Source organism: Mustela erminea, chromosome 10, assembly GCF_009829155.1.
Source record: "Mustela erminea isolate mMusErm1 chromosome 10, mMusErm1.Pri, whole genome shotgun sequence".
Lineage (NCBI taxonomy): Eukaryota > Metazoa > Chordata > Mammalia > Carnivora > Mustelidae > Mustela > Mustela erminea.
Window position 1 is genome coordinate 36,693,726 of NC_045623.1, and position 27,263 is coordinate 36,720,988.

General features: G+C 36.8%; 1 protein-coding gene across 3 annotated transcripts in view; it reads right to left on the reverse strand.

Moving 5' to 3' along the window:
* The window catches only part of HS2ST1 (heparan sulfate 2-O-sulfotransferase 1), a 175,057-nt gene that overhangs the window by 33,284 nt on the left and 114,510 nt on the right, over positions 1 to 27,263 (reverse strand). For all 3 annotated transcript variants that reach the window (XM_032303713.1, XM_032303714.1, XM_032303715.1), the window contains exon 2: positions 2,281 to 2,519. In XM_032303713.1, coding sequence (XP_032159604.1) covers positions 2,281 to 2,519 — 239 coding nt within the window. The remainder of the gene's footprint in view (positions 1 to 2,280; positions 2,520 to 27,263) is intronic.

Genomic DNA, 27,263 nt, shown 5'->3' on the forward strand with positions numbered 1-27,263 from the left:
ATCTTTAAAAAATAAAAATAAAATCTTTAAAAAATAAAAAATAAAAATTAAAAATAATAAATAATAAATAAATAAATAAATAATTTGGTGAAAATACCATAAAATGATGTTTTCTTTAAATAATCTTTATCATTTCTACATCTATGCTTTACGTTCTATGTAAATTACAAATAAGCCTTCTGAAAGATGTGGCCTTGCTTTTTATTTCTTTAGGAATGTAGACAATCCCTGTATGTATTACATACTCAATAAATAAATGAAACCTTGAGAGCAGAGTGGAAAACTGTCTCTAAGGATGGCAGAATATGCAGAGATAGCTATTACCTGCTCAACAGTTTCATACCTGACTCAACATATTTGGACCTTGCCTCTAAAATTTGAGAAATAATTAAGTATGTGAACAGTTTAGCACAGTGCCTTGTACAGTATGTATGAAATACATCCAAAAAAGAGCTGGAGCTGAGGAGTATTTCTCTACTTTGCCCCACACAAACATATTTTAAATGCTGCTGCTCATTATGTAATCTCACTGCTTTTAAGATAGTGTTTATGCTTCTCTTCTGATTTTTTTTCCTATATATAACTAACAAGCTATTGAAAGAAAAACAGCTTTATCTCATCCAAATGCAACTGGGAAAATCTATCACTACATGATGCCTGTAAATGTCATATGTGGGCAGCTTCCAGAGATTCTTATTTCATGAAAAAAAAAAATGGTTAGTATCACTGTCAGACATCTTATATAGCTGTCATACAATTTTGTAATGCTGGACAGAAAATAAGCAAGGTAACTATTTTTCTAAAAAATACTACTGAGTAAGTCTAAAATTACTATGGGAGTATTAAGAGATGTTCCTTTAAGCCAAGATGTATTTTGAAAAGCAATCAAGCAAAGAAATTTAACATCTACCACACACTGTATAAAAATGGATTATTTAGGATACTTGCCCTTGGTATTCAATATTACATAATGAATAGTTTTTATGACCCACTTAGCTAAATAAGCTCATGTTTCTTCTCATTTACAGAAGAGTTATTTAGTTTGGCTGATGGATGTAGATTTTTGGTTTTATGAAAAAGAGTAATTGAGGATACTGCAGAGAGCCAAGAATTATATGGGCAGATGGTATGCCATATACTATTAGACTTTACTAACAGCTCTCAAAGAAAACAAACCTTAACCTTAGGTATCAGTGTTACTCTCTTGCTTCAGAGTAGGATAAGAGTTAGCTTTGTAGTAAATAATTTCAGCTGTTTTCAGATACATTCATAACTGTATGACTATCATAAAACCTTTCTAATTATGCTACCTTAACATTTAATCTTAGACAGTATTTCCAAATATTATCCTTTCTCCTCATAGGGCCCAATTCCCATTCCCTTCAATATTTATAGAGAATTCTATTAATTTATAATTCTAGTCAGAACTCCAGTTGTGGAGAAACTGTGTGCTACTATTGCTAAAGAGATAAGTGATTTTATTTAATGAGATAATTTCCTCCACTTTTCCTAAGACTTTTTCATATCTATCCATTTGTTTATCTAAAGTTTCTTGACAACTTAAAAGGCAAGGTTATGTTAAAAATATAAGCCACTATTTCTCTTCTCCAGGAGTTTGTAGTTAATATTACATAAATTACTAGTAAAGGTGGATGTTTAGGAGGCTTGTCACAAAACTGAACACAGGTATTCATTAAGTAAAGATTTCTCTATCATAAAATGAGACAACTGAATGATTTCTATTGCAAGGTATCTTGCTGAAAATATTTCCTATTTTTTAAAGGATACCATAATAAAGAGCATCATTTTCTTTTCAAAAATTCAAGCTTTTAATAAGTTCATTAATTTTATAAATATTTAAATACATATAATATGCAAGGAAATATACCAAATATTGTGAAAAATGTAAAATTATAGAAAAGTTTGTTTAGCAGGGCCACCTGGGTGACTCAGTCCATTAAGCGTCTGTCGTAGACTCAGGTCGTGATTCCACAGTCCTGGAATGGAGCTCCACATCTGGCTCCCTGCTCAGCAGGGAGGCCTGTTTCTCCTTCTCCCTCTGTGCCTGCCCCCCAACCCCAACTCATGCACACACACTCTCTCTCTCAAATAAATAAAGTCTTAAAAACAAAAAAAGAAGTTTGTTTGTTCCTGTTCCCCAAGAGACTTAAAATTCATTGGGGTCAGTACACATATCCCTTAAAATGCTTTTGCCTCTTGAGATACAAAATATGAATGAGGAAGTGTCAGAAAACATTCACTTATCTCCTACGTGTTTACCTGGTCTTGTAGTGACATCACTGGATTATTTTTGGTAGTGTTGATGTGAAGAACATGATACTTATTCTTTGCACACAGATCATAGGCAATATTGGTAAAGGAAGTGCTTGCAGTTTTGGGGACTCTGTTATAAATGATCACCATGTCTTCTTCCTCATCCAGCGTGGCCTCTTGCCGAGGGCCATCCATCGTATGTCGCTGCTCAATTTCTCGAACTTCATGTCTTGCAATTGCCCTTTCTGCAAAGAAAAACAGTTGTGAGCTCACTTTTTAAAGACAATGAAAATAATTTCCCATTCCTCAAACATAATTCTCCAATTTAGAAATGAGTAAGAGCACCTGAAGAAATGTTTTGAAGACCAAACATTCAGAATTACTCTCTGAAGGATAATACACATGCATATACAGAAAAACAGAATAAACAGTCATCAAATCAAGTTTAGAATACCACAGACCGGAGACTGGTATAGTTCAAAAGTCACAGTTCATTTTCTTTTTTTTAGATTTAAAAAAAAAAAAATTTATTGTTTATTTGAGAGAGAGTGCACACACGTGCAGAAGCAGGGGGAGTGACAGGCAGAGGCAGAAGGAGACGCAGGCTTCCTGAGGAACAGAGAGCCTGATGCAGGGCTCCATCCCAAGACCCTGGGATCATGACCTGAGCCAAAGCCAGACACTTAACCGACTGAGCCATCCAAGGTGCCCCACACTACATTCTAATAGAATAGAATTTTACAGCCTGAATTAACTCTTAAACACAAAGACAGATTGCATGGATACTAAGCTTCACAGTAAGAAATGCATTTAGAAAATAAGTCACTTGGAATTTAAGAAAATATTTTGAAATTTATACTTAGGATTTAATTATTTCCGCATTTATCAAAAGGTAGCAGGGCAATGGTTATAAATGCTGGAGTGATTTTAGGTAACAAGAGTAGAAACTATACCAATATAAATCCTTTTTCTTTTTGGTGTTGTACTACATTCTAAGTTTGGGCTATCTTTGTTTGTTTGTTTTAAGATTTTATTTATTTGTCAGAGAGAGAGAGAGAGAGAGAGCGCACCTATAAGCAGGGAGAGTGGCAGGCAGAGGGAGAGGAGAAGCAGGCTTCTTGAGGAGCAGAGAGCCCAACGTGGGGCTCAATCCCCGGACCCCAGGATCCTGACCTGAGCCGAAGGTAGATGCTTACTATTATTCTTTGTTTAATATAAACTTCAGCTTTGAATGTTTTTTAGAATAAGGAAGCCAGCACGGGGAAAGAGAGTTATCAGGATATAAAAACCTGTAACAAGATTACAAGTTACCTTGCACAGAGACAGCTGCCCACACATACCGTGCACCCTCCTACCACTAGATCTTTTTGTAAGCTGTTTCATCTGCTTTGAACACTCTACTATTTTCCCTGTACCATAACGCTGCCTGGTGAACTCATGAACCTCCATATGGAATGTCATCATTGCTCAAAGGGGAAGCATTATCCAATCTCCCTAACTAGGTACAATCATACATATAATGCATACATATGTCTCACATACCACATGTTTCATAACAGCAATTTTTAAAATATTGTATGTGTTATTGGTATCTATAAGGCATGACTTAATACAATGACATGAAAAAGCAATGAGGTACAATTAGATTAACAAGCACAGGCTTCAAATACTGTCAAACCATGCATTTTATATTTTGGTTTAGAATATATGGTCACCACATCATAGAAAATATACTCTGAGCTGAAAATTCACATTCACAAGACTTGAATAAGAGTTCTAGGCCTGCTACTTACTAGCTGTGGGCTTTCCAAAACAGGATGAGAAGTGCATATGTTCTACATGTATATGCATATATGTTTCCTTTTTTTCCCTTCCCATTGGGAGAGCTGGATGGAAATGTGCAGAGAAGGAAATGAGCTTAATGCTAAGCACACTGCTGGATTGCCTGGGATATCCAGGAGATGTTATGTAGGTAATTGGGCACATAGGTCAAGAGTTGAGAATAAACATTCAAGTAGAAGACATCTGGGAAAACCATGGAAATGGTTTCATGGAAATGAAAATTCATGGAAATGAATGCAACTGCCTACATAATCTAGAATATGTAGCATGGGAAAGAGACTCTGGGACAGAATCTTAGGAAATACCACCATTTAAGGAGCAAGTAGAGACAATCTGTAGAAGGAAGCTACGAAGAAAGAAAGAAAGAAAAAGGAAGCAGGGCAGACTTTCAAGAATCACATGCCACATGATAGCATATTACTTTTCAAATTGACAATGCTTTCCAAATGGACCTATAAATCAAGGTAATATATGAGGCTATAAGCATCTACATAAGATTGGGAAGTTATCTCAGGTTAAAGTCAAACAGTATTTATTGAGAACCTACACATATTATTATATTCAATAATTTTTAAGGACTCTTATCTCCCAAACAACCTCAAATTGTCATCAGATCCCAAATTATTATGATATTGTTACATATACATGCTGTCCTCTTTCCACAAAGGGAAATAAAGCAGTGCTGCTGTCATTCAAGTGCTGACGGAAGTGTGAGAGGTCTCCTCAAGCAGCCCAGACATGCATGAAATTGCCTTTAAAAGATTCACATACAAGCAACGATGCTGGATTTACCCTAAATGGTTTTTCTGAAATCAAGTACTTGGAAAAGACTTTATGTGTTCTTTCATATATGGGTACCATTTTACCTATAGAATACTCAATGACTAAACAAAATTTGTGGGCACCTGGGTGGCTCAGTCAGTTGGGCATCTCTGCCTTTGGCTCAGGTCATTATCCCTGGGTCCTGGGATGGAGCCCCACATCAGGCTCCCTGCTCAGCCAGGAGTCTGCTCCTCGCTCTCTGCCCTTCGCCCTACTTGTGCGCTCTCTTTCTCATTCTCTCTCAAATAAATAGATAATTAAAAGAAAAGAAACCCTGCAATATTAATAGTTTTTATAATGACTCCATCTAGTTAATAAAATTTTACATGCCCAATAACTCTTGGGAAAATTAGCTACTAAATTAAAAAATATTTTTATTTTATTTTACTTTTTGAAGATTTTATTTATTTGACAGAAAGAAAGAGAACAAGCAGGGGGAGCGGCAGGAGGAGGGAGAGGGAGAAGCGGACTCTCCACTGAGCAGGGAGGGAACATGATGCCTGCATTGATCCCAGGACCCTGGGATCATGATCTGAACTGAAGGCAGATGCTTAACCAACTGAGCCACTCAGACGTCCCTTAAATATATTTTTAAAAAGAAGCGATCATTTAGTCTGTGGATGCAATTTTTTTTTTAATGATAAAACTCTAGCCAGATGTCACATGTAAAAATTAATCATAGGTCTTGGTTCATTATGTGTATTAAGTTACATGTACTGCATATTAACACAATTTAAAAAGACATCTATGCAAGGTACGAATATGGGAGTCACTACTTTCCTCATTCAAATAACATATTTATATGCATTTTCAATTTTTCAAGTGTTTTTACTTTGCTTTAATAAACAGCATAATTATTAACATAGTGCCTAAACTACATAAAAAATAATAGAAAATAGTGTGGAACATCAAGAACATTTTCATTAGTAGTATTTGTTTATAAAATCAAATCTCAGGGTGTCTGGGTGGCTCAGTCAGTTAAGCATCCAACTCTTGCTTTCGGCTCAGGTCATGATCTCAGGGTCCTAATGTGGTGGAGCCCCAAGTTGGGCTCCATGCTCAACAGGGAGTCTGCTTAAGATCCTCCCCTGTGCCCCTACCCCTGTTCATGCTTTCTCTTCCTCTAGAGTATATGAATTTTTTTTAATCAAATCTCACTTACTTGACTAATAGTAATAACTGTTGATGGTAAAATACTAGTATCTATTTCCACCTTTGACAAATGTAAAGTCAGTAAGTCCAGTCCAGCCACATTCTTTACTTCCTAGGTATTTGACAGTTCCAATTCTCTTTATCAAAGATGCTCTACATCCAGTTACTACAGTTCCTCTAAGACTCTCTCTTCAATCTATGGGAAAGCTTTATTAGTTACAGCACATTTGTAGTGCACTTAGAGACTGTAGACAGTAATTTAAAATACTAATGATGCTTTCTGAAGTAATTTTTTTTCATGTTTGAGTAAAGAATTGTAAATAATCTGCTATGCAAGCTATTTCAGAACCCCCAGAAAATGTACAGCCTACAAACAACATGAGGGTGCAAACTGAGAGCCATGAAATTACAGCCCGGCCAGGCACCACCGGCAGCTGGCACTAATGCATCCAACACTGAGGACAGAACTGGAACTCCACGGGGTTCTAGTTCTAGACTCCTGTGCAAGGTGGCATGTTATCTCTCAGCTCAATGAACATTTCCCTGTGGCAGATTATCAACAAACTCAACTCTTTTGTTTCTTTAAAGATTGTATTTATTTAACAGAGAGAGATATCACAAATAGGCAGAGAGACAAGCAGAGAGAGAGAGAGAGAGAGGGAAGCAGGCTCCCCGCTGAGCAGAGAGCCCGACGTGGGGCTTGATCCTAGGACCCCAAGATCAGGACCTGAGCTGAAGGCAGAGGCCCAACCCACTGAGCCACCCAGGCACCCCCAAACTCAACTCTTAAAAGACCATTCATAACAGCAGTGATTACCTACTTCTGCATTGGCAAGGCATAAAAGGCCTTATTTCGTGCAAGAACATAATGATCAAGCTAAATATAAAACATGGCACTAAATACACCAAACCAGATCTACACAGCATCAAAGTCACAAAGATGTATGTATCAGACCACAGAAAAATGGAAGGAAACAGAAGTGAAGAAAATATTTTTTAAAATCACATCTTTAAATGATAATCTTTTTTTTTTTAACATTATGATTATTGTTTTAGGGAACAACTTTTCCCTTTGAACATGTTACTAAATGTTAAATGTACTAAACAACTTATACATTTATAGAGAAAGAGAAATTAGTTTTGTGTTTAATACAAATTAGAGAACCCATGCATATATAACTCTCTCCCCCACTACAGTCAATTTTAAAATGGTCTCAGCAGAAAAACTTCACAAATTTCCAAAATGTGTAGTATCTTTCTATTTTGGATAACAGATTAGGACTTAAGGGACAAAATAAATAACATAAGGAAAGAGCAATACGTTGGCTTGTCTTCAAATACAGAAACTTATGCATGTTAAAGTAAAAAATTTATAGTTAGAATACAGGTAAATAAGTAATAAATAAAAGGCAAAGAATATTAAGAAAAAAATTACCAAATTTTAATATTTACAATTATAAGAAAAAAAAACAAAGAAATGAGCAACGACACCATTAATATCTCAGGTGATAATAAGCTAAGATGGTTTATAAGAGGTTTAAACCATATATGCATGACAGTGCAAAGCAAAAGTATTTGTGGCCTTATGACTTTTTGGGCCATGGAATCCTTTAAAATATGATGAAAACTATGGACTTTCTCCAGAAAGACTGACTTGTGCACTTTAGGAAAGGGGCTCCATGACCCCAGATTAACTACTTAAAAAAACAAACAAACAACCCCCCCCCAAAAAAAAACCCTCCAGGACAGCAAGCCTAATAGTGTAATATTAAGTATAATAGTAAACTGCCTTAAGGCAATAGTGTATATAGAGAAAAAAAAAAAGTAGGTTATTCAAAAGTAAGGACTGTAGGTAAAGAAAAATCACTGAGAAAACTGGCAGTATCCATCTGAGAATTGTCTAATTGTCTATAGGTAAAGATTCCTTGGCACAAAACTTGACCCATCCAGACCCCAGGCAAGTACGTCTGTTGCACAGCTAGATAAACTGGTCTCTAATAGCTTGGTGCCATCATATCTGAATTAAAGGGGATCCTCAGCATTCTCTAGGGACAAACCTAGAATTGTGTAAATCCCCAACCATATTATGAAGTGTAATTTATTCCCCAAAATATGTGTATACTATGTAAACTAGGAAGAGAAAAAGTCGCACCAAAAGTAAGTTATTATGAAGCTATTTAATGAATTCTTTCTTCAGCACCACTCACTGTGAACGTACCATCTAACCAAACACCACCTGATCCTCATGGATGCAGTACTTAGCAATGACTATAAATTAAATAATACATCATTTGTTTTAAGAATACTTTTCATATGGATCGGTCTCCTTGAACTCAATCACCATGGGGACTGACAAAATAAATTTCTACATGGAAGGCTGAAGGCTGGACGCTGAACACTGGCCAGTACTTTCCTGTGTGGTTTCCAGGCAGTCAACAAGGGGTGGTTGAGCTATCACTAAAAGTTATACGTTTAAGTGGATCACCCTGTAAAAAAAGAGGTGATACGTCAGGGAAATACAAATCAAGACCACAATGAGATACCCCCTCACACCAGTCAGAGTGGCTAAAATTAACAAGTCAGGAAATGACAGATGCCGGCAAGGATGCAGAGAAAGGGGAACCCTCCTACAATGTTGGTGGGAATGCAAGCTGGTGCAGCCACTCTGGAAAACAGCATGGAGGTTCCTCAAAAAGTTGAAAATAGAACTGCCCTATGACCCAGCAATTGCACTATTGGGTATTTATCCTAAAGATACAAACGTAGTGATCCGAAGGGGCAAGTGCACCCGAATGTTTATAGCAAAAACGTCTATAACAGCCAAACTATGGAAAGAACCTAGATGTCCATCAACAGATGAATGGATAAAGAAGATGTGGTATATATATATACAATGGAATACTATGCAGCCATCAAAAGAAATGAAATTATGCCATTTGCGATGACGTGGATGGAACTAGAGGGTATCATGCTTAGTGAAATAAGTCAATCGGAGAAAGACAACTATCATATGATCTCCCTGATATGAGGAAGTGGAGATGCAATGTGGGGGGGTTGGAGGGGTAGGAGAAGAATAAATGAAACAAGATGGGATTGGGAGGGAGATAAACCATAAGTGACTCTTAATCTCACAAAACAAACTGAGGGTTGCTGGGGGGAGGGGGGTCAGGAGAGGGGGGTGGGGTTATGGACACTGGGGAGGGTATGTACTATGGTGAGTGCTGTGAAGTGTGTAAACCTGGTGATTCACAGACCTGTACCCCTGGGGATAAAAATACATTATATGTTATGGACATTGGGGAGGGTATGTGCTTTGGTGAGTGCTGTGAAGTGTGTAAACCTGGTGATTCACAGACCTGTACCCCTGGGGATAAAAATATATGTTTATAAAAAAAATAAAAAAAAATTAAAATTAAAATTAAAAAAAAAAAAAAGAAATTACAAGGTAATGTATGTGAATGCTTAAAAAAAATACATTATATGTTTATAAAAGATAAAAATAAAAAGAGCTGATAGCACCTTTCACTTTAAAGGAGCTGGAGTAGACAAATGCTTTGCTCTTCTTACCACTATGGACAACTAAAAACATTATATATAAGTCTCTAAAAGGTAGAGAGAGAAGGCAGCCAGCCAACTAGTTAGAGTTCTTGGGACTCAGGAATGACCAAGTGGCAAGTTCCCTTCGCATATCCCAGCTTTGGAGCAACAGAGGCTGGCTGTCCAGAAATGGGCACACACAGAAAGAACCAAACAAAAGCCTATTCTCTCTAGCCAAAGGACCAAGGGAGGGACGGCAAAGCAAGACTGAAAACTCTCGGACATGACAACTCACCTTAGTCAAACCCTATAGAAAAAACTGGTCCCATCTCCACCCTTACAGGGCAGGTAGGCAGCCCAGACTTCTACCCTCACAAGGCTGTAATGAGGTACTCAATGTCCCTGAGAGGGTGGTGTCAGAGAAGACCAAGCAGGGAGCCAGGACTTTCACCCCAGGCAGCAGGTATCAAGCCACCTCTAAAGTGTCAGGAGACCAGGCAAACATACTTCCACATGGCAGTGATGAGGAACCCTTCCCTTCCCCTTCTTGATAGTGTTAGGGAAGACAGAGTGGGGAATCAGGACTTGTGCCCTCCTCCAGTGTGATAAAGCCACTCCCACTTGCCCTGCAGCATGCATGAGCCCACCAGCTGTTGGCAGTGGCTGAGAGAGGACCTGGACTTCTACTTCCACTTGGAAGTAAAAAGGATCTGCCCTTCCCTTACCAGAGCAGCGTCAGAAAAAGTCAAATGAAACAGATTAAAATAGGATTCAGAGTCGCACATCAGAACAGAAACATGTCCAAGTTTCAATTGAATACTATTCACCGTATCAAGAACCAGGAAGATCTCAAACCCAATCAACAGAGACAATCAAGAAACAACAACATCCGGATGACAGAGATGTTAGGATTATTAAAGATTTAAAGTGGTCATGATAAAAAATGCTTTCATGAATAATTATGAACAAGCTTGAATAAGCCTGAACCAAATGAATAAACAGAAAGCCTCAGCAAATCGGCTGAGTGACAAAAAAATATATTAAAAAAGACTGAAATGGAAGCTTCAGAACTCAAAATTAAAATAATCAAAATAAAAAACTGTGAGTAGATTCAATAGCAGAATGGTAGGTAGGAAAGGAGAAAGTTTAGTAAATTATAAGACAGAACAAAAAAAAATTACCCAAGAGCAGTAACCGCGAGAAAATACACTGCAAACAATAACAGAGCCTCAGGGAACTGGGGGATATAACAAAAGATCTATATATTTTAGAAAGAGAGAGAGAGCGCGCGCACGCAAGTGCACACACAAGTGGGAGGAAGGAGCAGAGGGAAAGAGAGAATCCCAAGCAGACGTGACCCTGAGCACAGAGCCCAACACGGAGCACAATGTCACAACCCTAAGCTCATGACCTGAGCAGAAACCAAGAGTTGAATACTTAACCAACTGAGCCACCCAAGCATCCCTCTGTCACAGAGTTTTGACAGGAGAAAGAAGGCAGGGCAATAAGGGTACTGAAAGAATTCATACCTGAAAACATGACATTCTGACAAGAGACCTAAGCAGGAAGATTCAAAATACTGAACAAACTCCAAACAAAGTAAACCAAAGAGATACAAAATAGGACACATCATAATTAAACTTCTGAAACACAAAGAGAAAAAAAATCTTGAAAGTAGCCGGAGTATGAAGCCTTAACTATAGGAGAAAACTGGAATAACAGTAGAATAACAGAAATGGCACAATGTTTCTCAAGTGCTAAAACAAAAAAATCCTATACCCAGAGAAAATAATCTTCAGGAATGAAAATATAAATGAGATATTCTCATCTGAAAGAAAACTAAGCAAATTTACCACCAGCAGATCTACCTTAAAGATTAGCTAATGATAGTTACCTAAACATTGTGTGATGTGGTTCTAAATATATACAGAGGAAGTATTAAAGACAATTATATTGTAAATGGTAGATAGAAAAGGGATGTTATTGGTGTTAAGCTTTCCATACTTTACTTGGATTGGTAAAATTATGATACCAGTAGACTGTAACAAGTAATTTTTTTTTAAGATTTTATTTATTTGTCAGGGAAAGAGAGAGAGAAGAGAGCACAGAAGCCACAAGAGCAGCAGACTCCCCGCTGAGTAAAAAGCCAGATGCAAGACTTGATCCCAGGACCCTGGCTGGGATCATGACCTGAGCTGAAGGCAGTCACTTAACTAACTGAGCCACCCAGGCATCCTTTGAGAAGTGATATTTATATAAATAGACAAAGCAACCATGAAAAAAGCTATATGAAGATTTTAAACTCAAATACAGTATATAAATCACAATTCTAAAAAAATATAAAACCTACAGGAATGCAGAAAGAAGAAAACAGAAACAACAAAACCAGAGAGAACAAACAAAAAATAACAGTATCAAGGGACATTTTAAAAAGACATTGAAGCAAATTAAAAGAAAACTTATGGGATATAGCTCATGCAGGACTGAGAGGGAAATTTACAACACTACATGTATACATCAAGAAAGAAAAGCTTCCAACTAATCATCTAAGCTCCTACCTCAAAACCAGAAAAAGAGCAAGATAAACTCAAAGCAAGAAGGAACGGAATAATAAAGAACAAAAACCAATGAAACTGAAAACAGAACAACAATATGGGGGGATAATGAATAAAACAAATAGCTGGTTCTTTGAAAAAAATCAGTTAAATTGATAAAATTTTAGCAAGACTAATAAAAACAAAGACAAATTTTATTTTATTTTTTTAAGATTTTATTTATTTATTTGGCAGGCAGAGATCACAAGTAGGCAGAAAGGCAAGCAGAGAGAGAGGAAGGGAAGCAGGCTCCCTGCTGAACAGAGAGCCCGGATGTGGGGCTCAATCCCAGAACCCTGGGATCATGATCTGAGCTGAAGGCAGAGGCTTAACCCATTGAGCCACCCAGGTGCCCCCAAGAAAAATTTTAATATTAGGAACAAAAAAGGCATAACTAGCTATTCGGCAGACATCAAAAGGATAGAAGAGTATACTACAAACAATTTCACACATATAAATCTGACAGCCTGATAAAATGGACAACTTCCTTGAAAATCAAACTGTGAGAACACATTCAATATGAAATTTGTAATCTGAACTTCTCTATAACTATTAAGGAAATTAAATTCATAACTTTGAAACTCCTAAAGAATAAAATACCAGGGATCTGGCAAAACTGAATTTCTGTTCATGATAAATCCTATAGCTACCCTAAGAATGAAAAACTGAAATTGAATGCTTTCCTTCTAATATCAGGAAGAAGGCCTACAGTAGAGTTTCATTACTCTTACTTAACATAGTGTTGGAAGTTCTAGCCAGTGCATTAAAGCAAAATAATAATACAAACAGCAGCAGTAGCAACAGCAGCATACAGACAGAAAAAGAAGAAATAAAACCAGCCCTATTTAAAAATGATAGAATTTTCTATGAAGAAACTCACAAGGAATCTACAAAAACAATAGAATCCTAGAATAAGTCAGTTCAGCAAAGTTGCAGAATATAAAATAAAAATACAAAATCGAGGGGTGCCTGGGTGACTCAGTAGGCTAAGTGTTCAACTATTAATTTTGGCTCAGGTCATGATCTCATGGTCATGCCATCAAGTCTTGTATCAGGCTCCATGCTGGGCATGCAGCCTGCTTGAGATTCTCTCCCTCTCCACACCACCCAACACACACTCTCTCTCTCTCTCTCAAAAATAAATAAATAAATAAATAAAAATAAAAAAAAATAATAATAATTTTTAAAATACAGAAGACATGTATTTCTATGCTAAACATAAAGACATAAAAATGACAATTCAATATCATCTACAATCACACCAAAAACAAACAAGCAAACAAACAAAAAACCCTGTTGTAAATCTAACAAAACATATACAGGACTTACATGCAGGAAAAAAGGTTGCAAACCTCTAAAACTTGTTACAAGACATGAATCTACACATTCAAGCTCAATGGACTATAAGAAGGATAAACTCAAAGAATCCACAGTGACAAATTAAATCAAACTGCTAAAAGCCAAGGCCAATGTGAGTATCTTGAAAACAGCAAGAAAAAAGCCACTTATTAACAAAGGATCTGCAATAAGATTAACAGTGTATGTTGGTCCACCTGACCATGTCCTATAGAGTTCCTAAGGCTCTGGTCCCTTTCCTCACTAGTTTTTCTTTTCACCCCAACTATAATTTTAATTGCTCTTTCTTTCTGTTCACTGATGGAAAGTGAAAATAGGAATAGATTGCTTGAGTCCCCATCTTCTATCAAAGTATTCAAGTGATTGAGATGCACAAAGAATGAAGTCTTAAAGTTGGTCTACCTATGATTTTTAACTGTAATATTTTATATTTAAAAAATAGGTACCTGAAAAAGTACTTCTATAATATCATCATTCTGTATTTAACTATGTGGTTCAACTCCATTCTAACATACAAAGAGATTAAACCTTAGACAACCAGTTAAATGCGAAGCACAGGCTCTGGAGTCAGATTAACATGACAACAGTATCCGGACATCAGTATTCAGGTGGGGATCTCTTCTTTGACACTCAGTTTCCTCATCTAGATGGCGATGATAATGGTGCCTCTTTGGGCTGTTTTAAAAAATCAAAACATGAGAATATATATAAAAACTTACCATAGAGCATGCATATAACAAATGATACATATAAACTTAAAATACATAGTGATAACTCCATGTTAGCTACTACCAATATTACTATTTCATATAGATGATTAGTGTTTCTTAGACTGATAATAAATTCTTCTTTGAAGAATTTCACATTTTTAATTTGTGTAATAACTGTTATAACTGTAAAGAACTGTAAAAACGCTTTACAAGCTTAGTAAGTATATTAAGTAAAATACAATTCATATTCTTTAACTTAGTAACCTAACAACAAGAAGAATTATACTGGTGGTCACTGGATTGATGAGACATTTAACAGCTACTTTAATGTTCTTACCTAATCATGTCAAGATCATTAACCAATATATTTTTAGTGGCAGTTCATCAGTGAGATGAAGTTTGGAAAGAAATTTGATTTTTATAATGTATTTTCATTAATGTTAAGAATTAATGGATGATTAATGCACAAGCAATAATGTATATGTAAAACATGTATTACAAAGCCTAGGAGAAGTCACTGCATGTAAAGGCAGTATTTGTTAAATTAAAAATAAATGAGTGTTTTATACACTGCTGAGCATCCTTTTTTCCCCCTATTTTTTATTGTATTATGTTAGTCACCATACAGTACATCATTAGTTTTTGATGTAGTGTTCCATGATTCATTGTTTGCATTTAACACCCAGGGCTCTATGCAATCCATGCCCTCCTTAATACCCATCACCAGGGTCACCCATTCCCATACTCCCCTCCCTTCTAAAATCCTTAGTTTGTTTCTTGGAGACCATAGTCTCTCATGGTTCACCTCCCACTTCAATTTCTCCCCCTTCATTTTTCCCTTCCTTCTCCTAATGTTCTTCACGCTATTTATGTTCCACAAATAAGTGAAACAATGTAACGATTGACTTTCTCTGTTTGACTTATTTCACTTAGCATAATCTCCTTCAGGCCCATCCATGTTGATGGAAAAGTTGGGTATTTATCCTTTCTGAAGGATGAGTAGTATTCCATTGTGTATCCCAACCACATCATCTTTATCCATTCATCTGTTGTAGAGCATCTTGGCTCTTTTCAGAGTTTGGCTATTGTGGACACTGCTGCTATGAACACTGGGGTGCATATGGTCCTTTTTTCCACTACATCTGCATCTCTCGGGTAAATATCCAGTACTGCAATTGCAGGGTCATAGGGTAACTCTATTTTTAATTTTTTGAGGAAACTCCACACTGTTTTCCAAAGTGGTTGCACCAACTTGCATTCCACCAACAGTGTAAGAGGGTTCCCCTTTCTCCACAACTTCTCTAACACTTGTTTTTTGCCTTGTCAATTTTTGCCACAGAAAGCACTTTATTAAAATAAATCTCTGCTAGTAATCTTTTTTAAACTAAAATAAAGTTATGATAATATGAAAGATTTGAAGGTAGAAAAAATAAGTTCAGGGAAGACAAAAATTGTTCCTAAAGCATAAATGTAAATACTGGAGGAAAAAATACAATAGGAGGGACTCAATTATATGTAAACATTGTAATCCAGCTAAAATATTGACATTATAATGGCAGAAAGATTCAGAAATGTCCTCAAATTTTAGCATTAGTCCAAACTTCCATCAAAAATAGATGTGCTTTGATTACTGAAATAAATAGCATACCAAGAAAATTAAAGCATTTTCAAAATCAAGAAAGAAATACCAATACTGTCTACAAAGCTGAATTAATTTCAAGTTCAACAACTGCACCTATGCTCCACTGACTAGTAAGTAAAAAGAAGGAGTAACTAGGACTCAACTCCAGGTTTGGAGATCATTAACTAAAACCTAATTCAATAGCTGTTTGAGAATTAGAATTTGTGGTGCTGAAAACTTGCCATTATTTCATGAGAGCCTGATATATATCATTCTGTAAAGTAATGGTTTTCAATTTGGGCATGTAACAGAATGACTTGCAGGATTCTTAAAGTATAGATTCCTGCCTTCCCACATTCTTCAGTTAACTAATTCAGGGCCCAAGGAATTGACATTTCTATCAAATTCCAAGGTGATGCTAATATGATTGTCCATGAGCTAAGAATTCAAGTTCTATACAGTATTTCTTTTGGTTTATTAAGAACACAGTTATAGAATTGTCTCTTTCTATGTAAATAGTTCATTCCTATCCCAATTAATTTGGAATTTACAATAATTTTTGCAACAGTTTAGATCTGTAAAAAATAACACTATTCAACTTCATGGTATAAACTAGTTGAAAGGGTGTTCCAGTGCACACCCTCTTGAAAGAGTGCACACACACACAAGCCGGGGTGGGGGGAGGTCAAAGGGAGAGGGAGAAGCAAGCTCCCCATTGAACAGGAAGCCCAAACACAGGGCTGGATCCCAGGCCCCTGAGATCAGGACCTGAGCTGAAGGCAGATGCTTAACTGACTGAGCCATCTGGGTTTCCCTATATATGAAGAAATTCTGATCAGATTACAGTCTCCAGCCTTACACATAAACTACCTATGGTTATTACTTTTTGTATTTTAATAACAAAGAGTTTGTTATTACTTTTGTATTTTAACAAACAAACTCTTTGTTTCTTTGTTAAAACAAAGAAACAAAGAGTTTGTTATTACTTTTGTATTTTAATAACAAAGAGTTTGGATATTAATTTTTATATTTTATGGTTTGGAAAGTTGATATCTATATATTAAGAGTTAATAATACATAAACTGCAATGAAAAGGAAGAAATTGTCAAACTGGATTAAAAAATAGAAGACCCAACTATATCCTGCCTAAAAGTAACCCGTACCTTAAATAAAAGAAAGAAATGATTTAAAAAAAAAAAAGGATGGAATGAAACATTTATCATGTTAACATAAATCAAAAGAAAGCTGGAGTGGTCATATTAATAATGAAGGATAGTAAGAAGACAGGCAGGCAGGGACCCTGCCCTAAGAGGAAACCACCCTTAAAAGGATTTTACACCACCCTGGAAGGAGCCCTTCACCCTTTCCCACAGAACTATCTAATATAGAGATGAACAAGTGGACAAAAATCTGGGTGGGTGACAGGCGCATGGAGCAGTTATTAGAGTAAAACAGTCCACCAGTAAGCCCATAAAAACCCCTAGACTTAGAGACTCAGGTGGCAACCCTCTCAGGTCCCCTCCCTCTTCAGGAGCTTTGTACTGTGGTTCAATAAACTTTGCTTCACTATGGCTCAATAAACTGCTTTGCTGCCCACCATTCTTCGTCTGCCTACCTCTTCATTCATTTTTCAAAGTGGCATGACCAAGAAATGCGAGCACTAAAGAAAAAGAAATCCTGCAACATTAATAACATGGACTTCAGAAGAAAGAATACTGCTAAGAAAAAAGGTTATTCTGTAATAATAAAGGAGTCATTTTATCAAGCAGACATAATGACCTTAAAAGCCTGTGCACCTTCAGGTTTCAAAATACACAAGTAAAAACCTAAAAATAAATAAATAAATAAATAATAGACAAATCCACAAGTATAACTGGTGATTTCACCATAATGCTTTCAATAATTGACAGAATTATTAGAAAAGTAGACACAAAACCAGTAAATTGTTAGACAGAAAGCCCGTAAAGATATAGAAAACTTGAACAATGTTATTAACTAACTGCCCAACTGGCATTTGCAGAACACTCCAACCAGAACACAGACATATTCTTTTCAAGCACACCTGGAACATTTAACAAGACAGACAATATTGTGAGTCATAAAACAAGGGTTGATAAATATGAAAGAATTCAAATCACACAAAGTATGTTCTCTGACTACAATGGAATTAAATTAACAACCAACAACAGAAAAGGTATTTGAGAAGTCTACAATATTTGAACTAAAGAACATGCTTCGAGTAACCCCAAATACAAAGAAAACACCAAAAGGCAACTAAAAAAGCATTCTGAACCTAATAAAACTAAAATATACTGAAATTTCTAGGATGTAGCTAAAGAAGTGCCTCCAGGGAAACTTAATGGTACTACAAGACCATATTTAAAAAGAAGGTCTAATATTAATAACTAATAACCTTTGCCTAAAGAAACTAGAAAGAGTAAATAAAAGCAGAAATCAACAAAACAGAAAGAAATACAGAAAAAATCAATAAGAGCTGATAACTCTGTAGCCAGACTAATAATAAGAAGAAAAGACAAAATTATCAACAGCAGGAACAAGGAAAAGTCACTACTGAAAGTAAAGGAACAATGCCAATGTATCCAACAACTTAGAAGAAATGGCCAAATTCTTTGGAAAACAAAAATTAACAAAGCTCATTCAAGTATAGGTAACTAAACGGAACAACCTTTACCCACTAAAGAAGTTAAATTTGTAGATGAAAACCTCCCCCACCACACACACAAACCCCAAAAGCCACAAAAAAAACAGACCTTCCTACAGTTAAAACAACAGGCCCAGATAGCTTTACTAGGAAATTCTACCAAACATTTAAGAAAAATACCAATTCAACACAAACTTAAAACTGAAGACAGAACAGTTCCCAAGTCATTCTACACAGATATTACAGGACACTACAGAGCTGGAGCATGTTATAACAAAGGACTAGATGGCAGGATCTCACTAGTCCTTGTTCTGCCTTGAGTTTCAGCAGAATTTGAAATTGCTGGCAGAAAGGCTGGGGTGACTCTGGAGAGGCCAAGACAAAGGCAGTTTTCACTCACAGAGAGCTGGCTTCCAGCTGCCAGTGGGTGTACTCATCAACACCTGCGATAGTAGACAGCGCACCCGTCCTGGAGCAACTCACCACAGAGGTACCTACCAGTTTTGGCAGGACAACATCGAAAGAGCTGAAGGTAAAGTGTATTATCCCTGTTTGCAACTTGTAGTTCTTGGAGATGGAGTTGGACTCTCCAATCAAGGCTACATATGCTAGTGGGATGTCATCCCACACACCCACAAATCTCCATTTTGGCAGAAAGGACAACTGAAGACTGTTGCAAGGATGCCTAGATTCCTTCTTATCTCAGGACTCTAAATACTCTTAACAGCTGTCCAGTGTTGTGATTCCAGGGGACTGTATCTCCATGAAAAACACAATTTGGCCTTTTTGTAATTCTTCTTAAGCATGTTAGAAGTTTAATTAGCTTTCCAACAAATCAAATTTCTGCATTCCCGCCTCAACCATGTTTCAGTGTTACTATGGCTTCAAAGAAGCTACTGATTCTTAAGTAGTATATTTTGACTGAGTTGACTGTTTTTATTTTTATTTTTTTTTAGATTTTATTTATTTATTTGACAGAGATCACAAGTAGGCAGAGAGGCAGGCAGGGGGTAGGGGGAAGCAGGCTCCCCATTGAGCAGGGAGCCCAATGTGGGGCTCAACCCCAGGACCCTGAGATCATGACCTGAGCTGAAGGCAGAGGCTTTAACCCACTGAGCCACCCAGGCGCCCCCTGAGTTGACTGTTTTTTAAAAATTGTTTGGATTTTAATTGTGAGGCATAAATTATAGTAAGAAATGTTTGGTTCCAAACAGACATTACTTCCATTCCAGTGGATAAGCTCAATACAGATCATATGCCCCCTCTCCACCAAAAAAATCCATTACAGACCAAATCCCATAGAAACACAGAGGCAAAAATTAACAAATTAAGTTAAATGAGTACAATACATAAAAGGATAAACATTAAACCCATGTGGGAATTCAACGTTGGCTTAACATTCAAAATTCGTCATATTAACAAGCTAAAAAAGAAAAACCGCATGATCATCTTAATACAGAGAAAGCGTTTTGACAAAATCCAACATCCATTCACGATAAAAATATAAGCATAGTAGGAATAGAGGATAATTTCCTCAAAATGATAAAAAGATACCTTTGAGAACTCTATAGCTAACATCATTATTGAAATACTGGATGCTTTTACCCTAAGATTAGTAATATAGCAAGAATGTCCATTCTCACCACTTTTATGCAACACTATCCTGGAGGCTCTAGCCAATGCAGTAAGGTAAAAAAATAAAATCAAGGCACACAAATTAAAGAGCAAAAACTAAAACTGCATTTTGTTGCAGGAAGCATAGCTGTCTCTGCAGAAATTCCTAAGGAATCTACGAAAGACCTAGGAGAATTAATGAATATAGCAAGGGTTATGGGATACAAAAATCAGAAAAACATATCAATTTATTTCTGTATAACAATAACAATCAAACAGTAAAGATGTCAAAACTACCATTTAAAATAACACAAGAATATGGACAACTTTTCAAAAAGATATACAAGACATACAGTAAAAATTACAAAACAGAGTTACCCTAAGATGGCGGAGGAGTAGGAAACTGAATTATCATCAGGTCCCAGGAGTTCAGCTAGATAGTTACCAAACCATTCTGAACACCTACAAACTCAAGAAAAGATAGAAGAGAAGAGCAGCAATTGTAGGAACAGAAAATCGACCACTTTCTGGAAGGTAGGATGTGTGGAGAAGTGAATCCAAAGCCCTGGGAAGATAGACTGGGCAGGGGGGCCAGCTCCCAGCAAGGAGGAGAGCAGCAGTGCACAAAATTGAAACTTTTAAAAGTCTGCTCCACTGAGGGATGTCCCTCCAGAGGCTAAGTGGAGGGGCAGAGACCTCGCAGGGACACTGGGGTCTCAGGACCCACAGAGTCACAGAAATACCAGAGGTGCCTGAGTGTGGCAGAGCTCCCAGGTATGGCAGTGGGGAAGCCAGCAGCAGAGATGGAGCTGAGGAGTGTGCTCTCAGCTCTGGGCTACCTTAAACAGTGATCCAAGTCACAGTCAGACCACTGCTCTTAGAGCAGGGATCCCACAAGTGGCAGATCCAGAGAGAACCCCTCCATCATCCAGGAGGAGCAGCACAGAAGTGTGCTGCAGGAATCTGCTGGGTTTGGAGACTCCAAAGCTGTATGCCAGAGATAGAAATGCTCGGTCTCAGGCCAGGTGAGCTCCGAGTGCAGATGGAGACCAGGGAGACATGAGGAATTGACTGGTTTTCTCTGAGGGCTCACTGAGGAGTAGGGCCCCAAGCTCCCAGCTCATACAGGCTGGAGATTAGGAGGCCACCATCTTCATTCCCGTCCTCCAGAGCTGTACAGAAAGCATTCAGGGAACAAAAGCAACCGAGAACAAACCTTGGGCAAAGACATTTGAGAATGAATGCAACAGGCCCCTCCCCCAGAAGATCAGCAAGAATATCCCGCCAAGACCAAGTTCACCAATCAGTGAGAACTGCGGAACTCCAGAGCTAGGGGAAAACACATAGAATTAATGGCTTTTTATCCATGATACTTCAGTCCTTCAAAAGTTAAAATCTTTAAATTTTATTTTTTTCTTATTCTATTTTTTAACTTTTCCTCATTCCTATTTTAATGTTCTTAAACCATGTTTTCTTATCAATATCTTTAAAAAATCATTTTTTATAAGATTTTATTTATTTATTTGATAGCATGATCACAAGTAGGCTAGGCAGAGAGGCACGCAGAGAGAGAGGGAGAAGCAGGCTCTCCACCGAGCAGAGACCCCAATGCGGGGCTCGATTCCAGGACCCCAAAACCATGATCTGAACCGAAAGCAGAGGCCCAAACCACTGAGCCAGCCAGGTGCCCCTTAAAAAGTCATTTTAAATTTTCATTGTTATACTCATATTTTATTCCTTTATTCTGTTTAACCTTATTTTTTGTATACATACAGATTTTTTTTTCAACTTGGGCATACAATTTCTTCTAACATATCAAAATATACCCTAAATCTAGGGCATGGGTTTGTTCAATTTTCCACCCTGATAACTTGTCTCTTTTCTTTTTTCAACCAACTTCTTATCAATTTCTTTTTAAGAATCTTTTAAAATTTTCATTTTTACAGTCATATTCCATCCCTTCAACGTGTTCACCCTTATTTTTGTGTATATATATCTAAGTTTTTATTCTTTAAAATTTTGGGAGGTAGTTTCTTCTAAGAGACCAGAATACAGCCAAAATCAAGTGGGTAGCTCTGTTAATTCACCAGTATAATATTTTCTTATTTTTTATTTTAATTTTTGTCCCCCTTACTTCTCCCCCTGTTTTGGGTCTATTCAGATTTGGTTAGTGTATACTTTTCTGGGGTCATTGCCACCTCTTTAGTATTTGTTCTCTTATCCATCTATTCTTATCTGGATAAAATGACAATGTGGAAAAACTCACACCACACACACACACACACACACACAAACATACAAAAGGCAGTACCAATGGCTAGGGACCTAATTAATACGGACATTAGTAATAAGTCAAAACAAGAGTTCAGAATGATGATTATCAACATGCTAGCTGGGCTTGAGAAAAGCATGGAAGATATTAGAGAATCCCTTTATAGACAGATGAAAGAAATAAAATCTAACCAAACTGAAATTAAAAAAGCTATTAATGAGGTATAATAAAAAATGGATGCTCTTACTGCTATGATAAATGATGCAGAAGAGAGAATTACTGATACAGAAGACCAAATGATGGCGAATAAAGAAGCTGAGCAAAAGAGAGACAAACAACAACTGGACAACAAGGCGAGAATTCAAGAGATAAGTGATACCATAAGACAAAACAGTAATAGAATAATTGGGATTCCAGAAGAAGAAGAGAGAGGGAGGCAGAAGGTATACTGGAGCAAATTATTGTAGAGAATTTCCCTCATATGGCAAAGGGAATAAGCATCAAAATCCAGGAGGTGCAGAAAATCCCCCTCAAAATCAATAAGAATAGGTCCACACCTTGTCACCTAAGAGTAAAATTTACAAGTCTTAGTGACAAAGAGAAAATCCTGAAAGCAGCTCAGGACAAGAAGTCTGTAATATACAATGGTAAAAATACTGGATTGGCAGCAGACTTATCCACAGAGACCTGGCAGGCCAGAAAGAACTGGCATGATATATTCAGAGCACTAAATGAGGAAAACATGCAGCCAAGAACACTATATCCAGCTAGGTTATCAGTAAAAATAGAAGGAGAGATAAAAAGCTTCCAGGACAAACAAAAACTAAAAGAGTTTGTAAACACCAAACCAGATCTACAGAAAATATTGAAAGGGGTCCTCTAAGCAAAGAGAGAGCCTAAAAGTAATAGACCAGAAAGCAACAGTGACAATATGCAGTAAAAGTCACCTTACAGGCAATACAATGGCACTAAATTCGTAACTTTCAATAGTGACCCTGAATGTAAATGGGCTAAATGCCCTAATCTAAAGACACAGGGTATCAGAATGGAAGAAAAAAACAGGACCCACTGATATGCTGTCTACAAGAAACTCATTTTAGACCTAAAGACAGCTACAGATTTAAAGTGAGGAGGTGGAAAACCATTTACCATGCTAATGGACATCAAAAGAAAGCCAGGGTGGCAATCCTTATATCAGATAAATTCGATTTTAAGCCAAAGACTATATAATAAGAGATGAGGAAGGATGCTGCATCATACTTAAAGGGTCTGTCCAATAAGAAGATCTAACAATTTTAAATGTCTATGCCCCTAGCATGGGCAGAAGCCAATTATATAAACCAATTAATAAAAAAACTCAAAGGAACATATTGACAACAATACAGTAATAGCAGGGGACTTTAACACCCGCCCCCAACAGAAATGGACAGATCATCTAAGCAAAAGATCAACAAAGAAATAAAGGCTTTAAGTGACACACTAGACTAGAGGGACATCACAGACATATTCAGAACATTCCATCCCAAGGCAATAGAATACACATTCTTCTCTAGTGCACATGGAACATTCTCTCCAGAATAGATCACATTCTGGGTCACAAATCAGGTCTCCACTGGTACCAAAAGACTGGCATCATTCCCTGCATATTTTCAGACCACAATGCTCTAAAACTAGAGCTCAATCACAAGAGGAAAGTTGGAAGAACTCAAATACATGGAGGCTAAAGAGCATCCTACTAAAGAATGAATGGACCAACCAGGAAACTAAAGAAGAATTGAAAAAATTCATGGAAACAAATGAAAATGAAAACACAGCTGTTCAGTATCTGTGGAACAGAGCGAAGGTTGTCCTGAGAAGAAAGTATATAGCAATACAAGCCTTTCTGAAGAAACAAGGAAAGTCTCAAATACACAACCTAACCTTGCACCTAAGGAGCTGGAGAAAGAACAGCAAATAAAGTCTAAACCTGGCAGAAGAGAAATAGTGCAGGAATCATTATTAAATAGAAACCAAAAGAACAGTAGAACAAATCAATGAAAGCAGAAGCTGGTTCTTTGAGAGAATTAAGAAGATTGATAAAGTCCTGGCCAGGCTTATGAGAAGGAAAAGAGAAAGGACCCAAATTAATAAAATCATAAATGAAAGAGGAGAGATCACAACCAACAACGACGAAATACAAATTGTAAGAACATATCATAAGCAACTATACACCAGCAAATCTGACGATATGGAAGAAATGGATGCATTCCTAGAGACCTATAAACTACCAAAGCTGAACTAGGAAGAAATAGAAAACCTGAACACACCCATAACCAGTAAGGAGATTGAAGAAGTCATCAAAAAATCTTCCAACAAACAAGAGCCAGGGCAAGGTGGATTCCCAAGAGAATTCTACCAAACATTTAAAGAAGAATTAATACCTATTCTCCTGAAACTGTTTCAAAAAATAGAAATGGAAGGAAAACTTCCAAACTCATTTTATGAGGCCAACATGACCCTGTTCCCAAAATCAGACAAAGACCCCATTAAAAAGGAGAATTACAGACCAATATCCTTGATGAACATGGATGCAAAAATTCTCACCAAAATACTCACCAATAGGATCCAACAGTACATTAAAAGGATTATTCACCACAACCCAGTGGGATTTATTCCTGGGCTGCAAGGTTGGTTCAACAGCCACAAATCAATCAATGTGATACAATACATTAATAAAAGAAAGAACAAGAACCATATGATACTCTCAGCAGATGCCGAAAAAGCATTTGACAAAAAAGTACAGTATCCTTTCTTGATCAAAAGTCTTCAAAGGGTAGGGATAGAGGATACATACCTCAATATTATCAAAGCCATCTATGAAAAACCCACAGTGAATATCACCCTCAATGGGGAAAAACTGAGAGCTTTCCCCTGAGGTCAGAACACGGCAGGGCTGTCCACTATAACCACTGCTATTCAACTTCCATGATTCTACATATATTTCAAAGTTTAACTTCTGAGACTTAAAATACAAGGAAGGGTATTTTCCAGTTATTTCCCAAACTGTCTAAAGTAAGCATTACTTTCAGAAACCAAAGAAAATTTATTCTCAAAGAATGTATTATGGCACAAATATGGTCACTCAGCTAAGATACAGACTACTATCTATTTCTATACATGTGTTTTGTGGCTACATATACCCTTTTGTTGATAAACACTAAAGCCGATACTTAGAATCAGAGATGGTGCATTTAGTAAAGTCCTATTTTAACCCACTGAGCCACCCAGGCGCAGTAAAGTCCTATTTTAGAAGCATTTTTATGGACTTCAGAACATAAACATCCACATTCTCAGTAAGAAAGATGTCTTTTAGTTCCAAATGACCCCCACTTACAGCAGGGCACAGACTAATCACGCAGAATATGAGACAGGACTGTAACAATAACCTCTTTACTTTCACTTCTGACTACATTAGGATGGAATAAACAACTCTCCATCACTTGTTTAAGAAAGGGAGAAAGAACCCAGTAACTGTTTTGCTTTACAATAAATTTAGAATAATTTTTTTTGTTGTTGATTACTAAATCAGTTACTTAAAGTAAAAGGCACTTTAAAGAGGTTTACTTGGTCTGTAAAATGATCCAATCTAAAGGCTTAACTTAAAGCCACATTTAAAGTAACACTAAAGACTAGTCTTCAGAATGCTCATCTTGAAAGTTTAACAGTTCTTGAGTTTACAGAATTTTTTAAACTGTACCCAGAAATAGGATTATTTCTTAGGTTACAGAACTAGGTTACTATCCCTTCCCGTCAGTCCCGCTCCATACAAAACAGTGTTTAAATCATCATGAAGATCCTCCCTAGGATTACTTCTTTGCCTTGCAGCATTTTTTGAGTTAGAAGGCACAATTAACAGAACTGTTATCTATATAGAAATATTTGTTTTATGCATCCTCTTACACAAACATGTTGTTTTCCATGGGCAAAATCTAATCTTGAAGTTAGCAAGGATGCACTCATTTAATTTTTTCATGTGGTATAAAGCTGGAAAAAAAAAGTCTGGAAAGGAAATTCCCATGAATCATAGACTTTTTTACATAGTACTTCATTTAACATATTCCCTAACATACAGTATTATAAAATATAGCCAATTATGATCTATTCAATGATGACTATGGAAATACATAATCTCCAACTTGATGGTCTAAAAGATCTAAGTAATAACACAAGTTCTCTTCATCAGGAAGTTAATTTGATTTGAAGGAAAAAGGCTTACATGTTTAGGCATGTTTGGTGGGAAATGCAAGAGAGCACTTTTTCTTTAACACAGCCAATGCCTATCTGTCCAAAAATACTAAAAGGAGGCATGGATAAAAAGAAAATGGGCTTTTCATTTTTATTTTAAAAATAATAACTGCTGTAAAAAGCAAATGCAACTCAAAATAGATTAAAGACTTAAATATAAGACTTGGAACTATAAAAGACTCCAAAAGAAAACACAGGAAAAAAACTTCATGACACTGGTCTTGGCAATGATTCCTTAACTACAGTATCAAAAGCACAGGCAACAAAAGCAAAAATGGAGGGGTGCCTTGGTGGCCCAGTCAGTTAAGTGTCCGACTCTTGATTAAAGCTCAGGTCGTGATTTCAGAGTTCTGAGACTGAGCCCCACATTGGGCTCAGTGATGGGCATGGAGCCTGCTTGATATTCTCTCTCTCCTTCTCCCTCTGCCCCTCCTCCCACCGCTCACACACGTGCATGCCTGTGCTCTCCTTCTGTTAAGAATATTACAAAAATAGATAAGCCAGACCACATCAAACTAAAAAT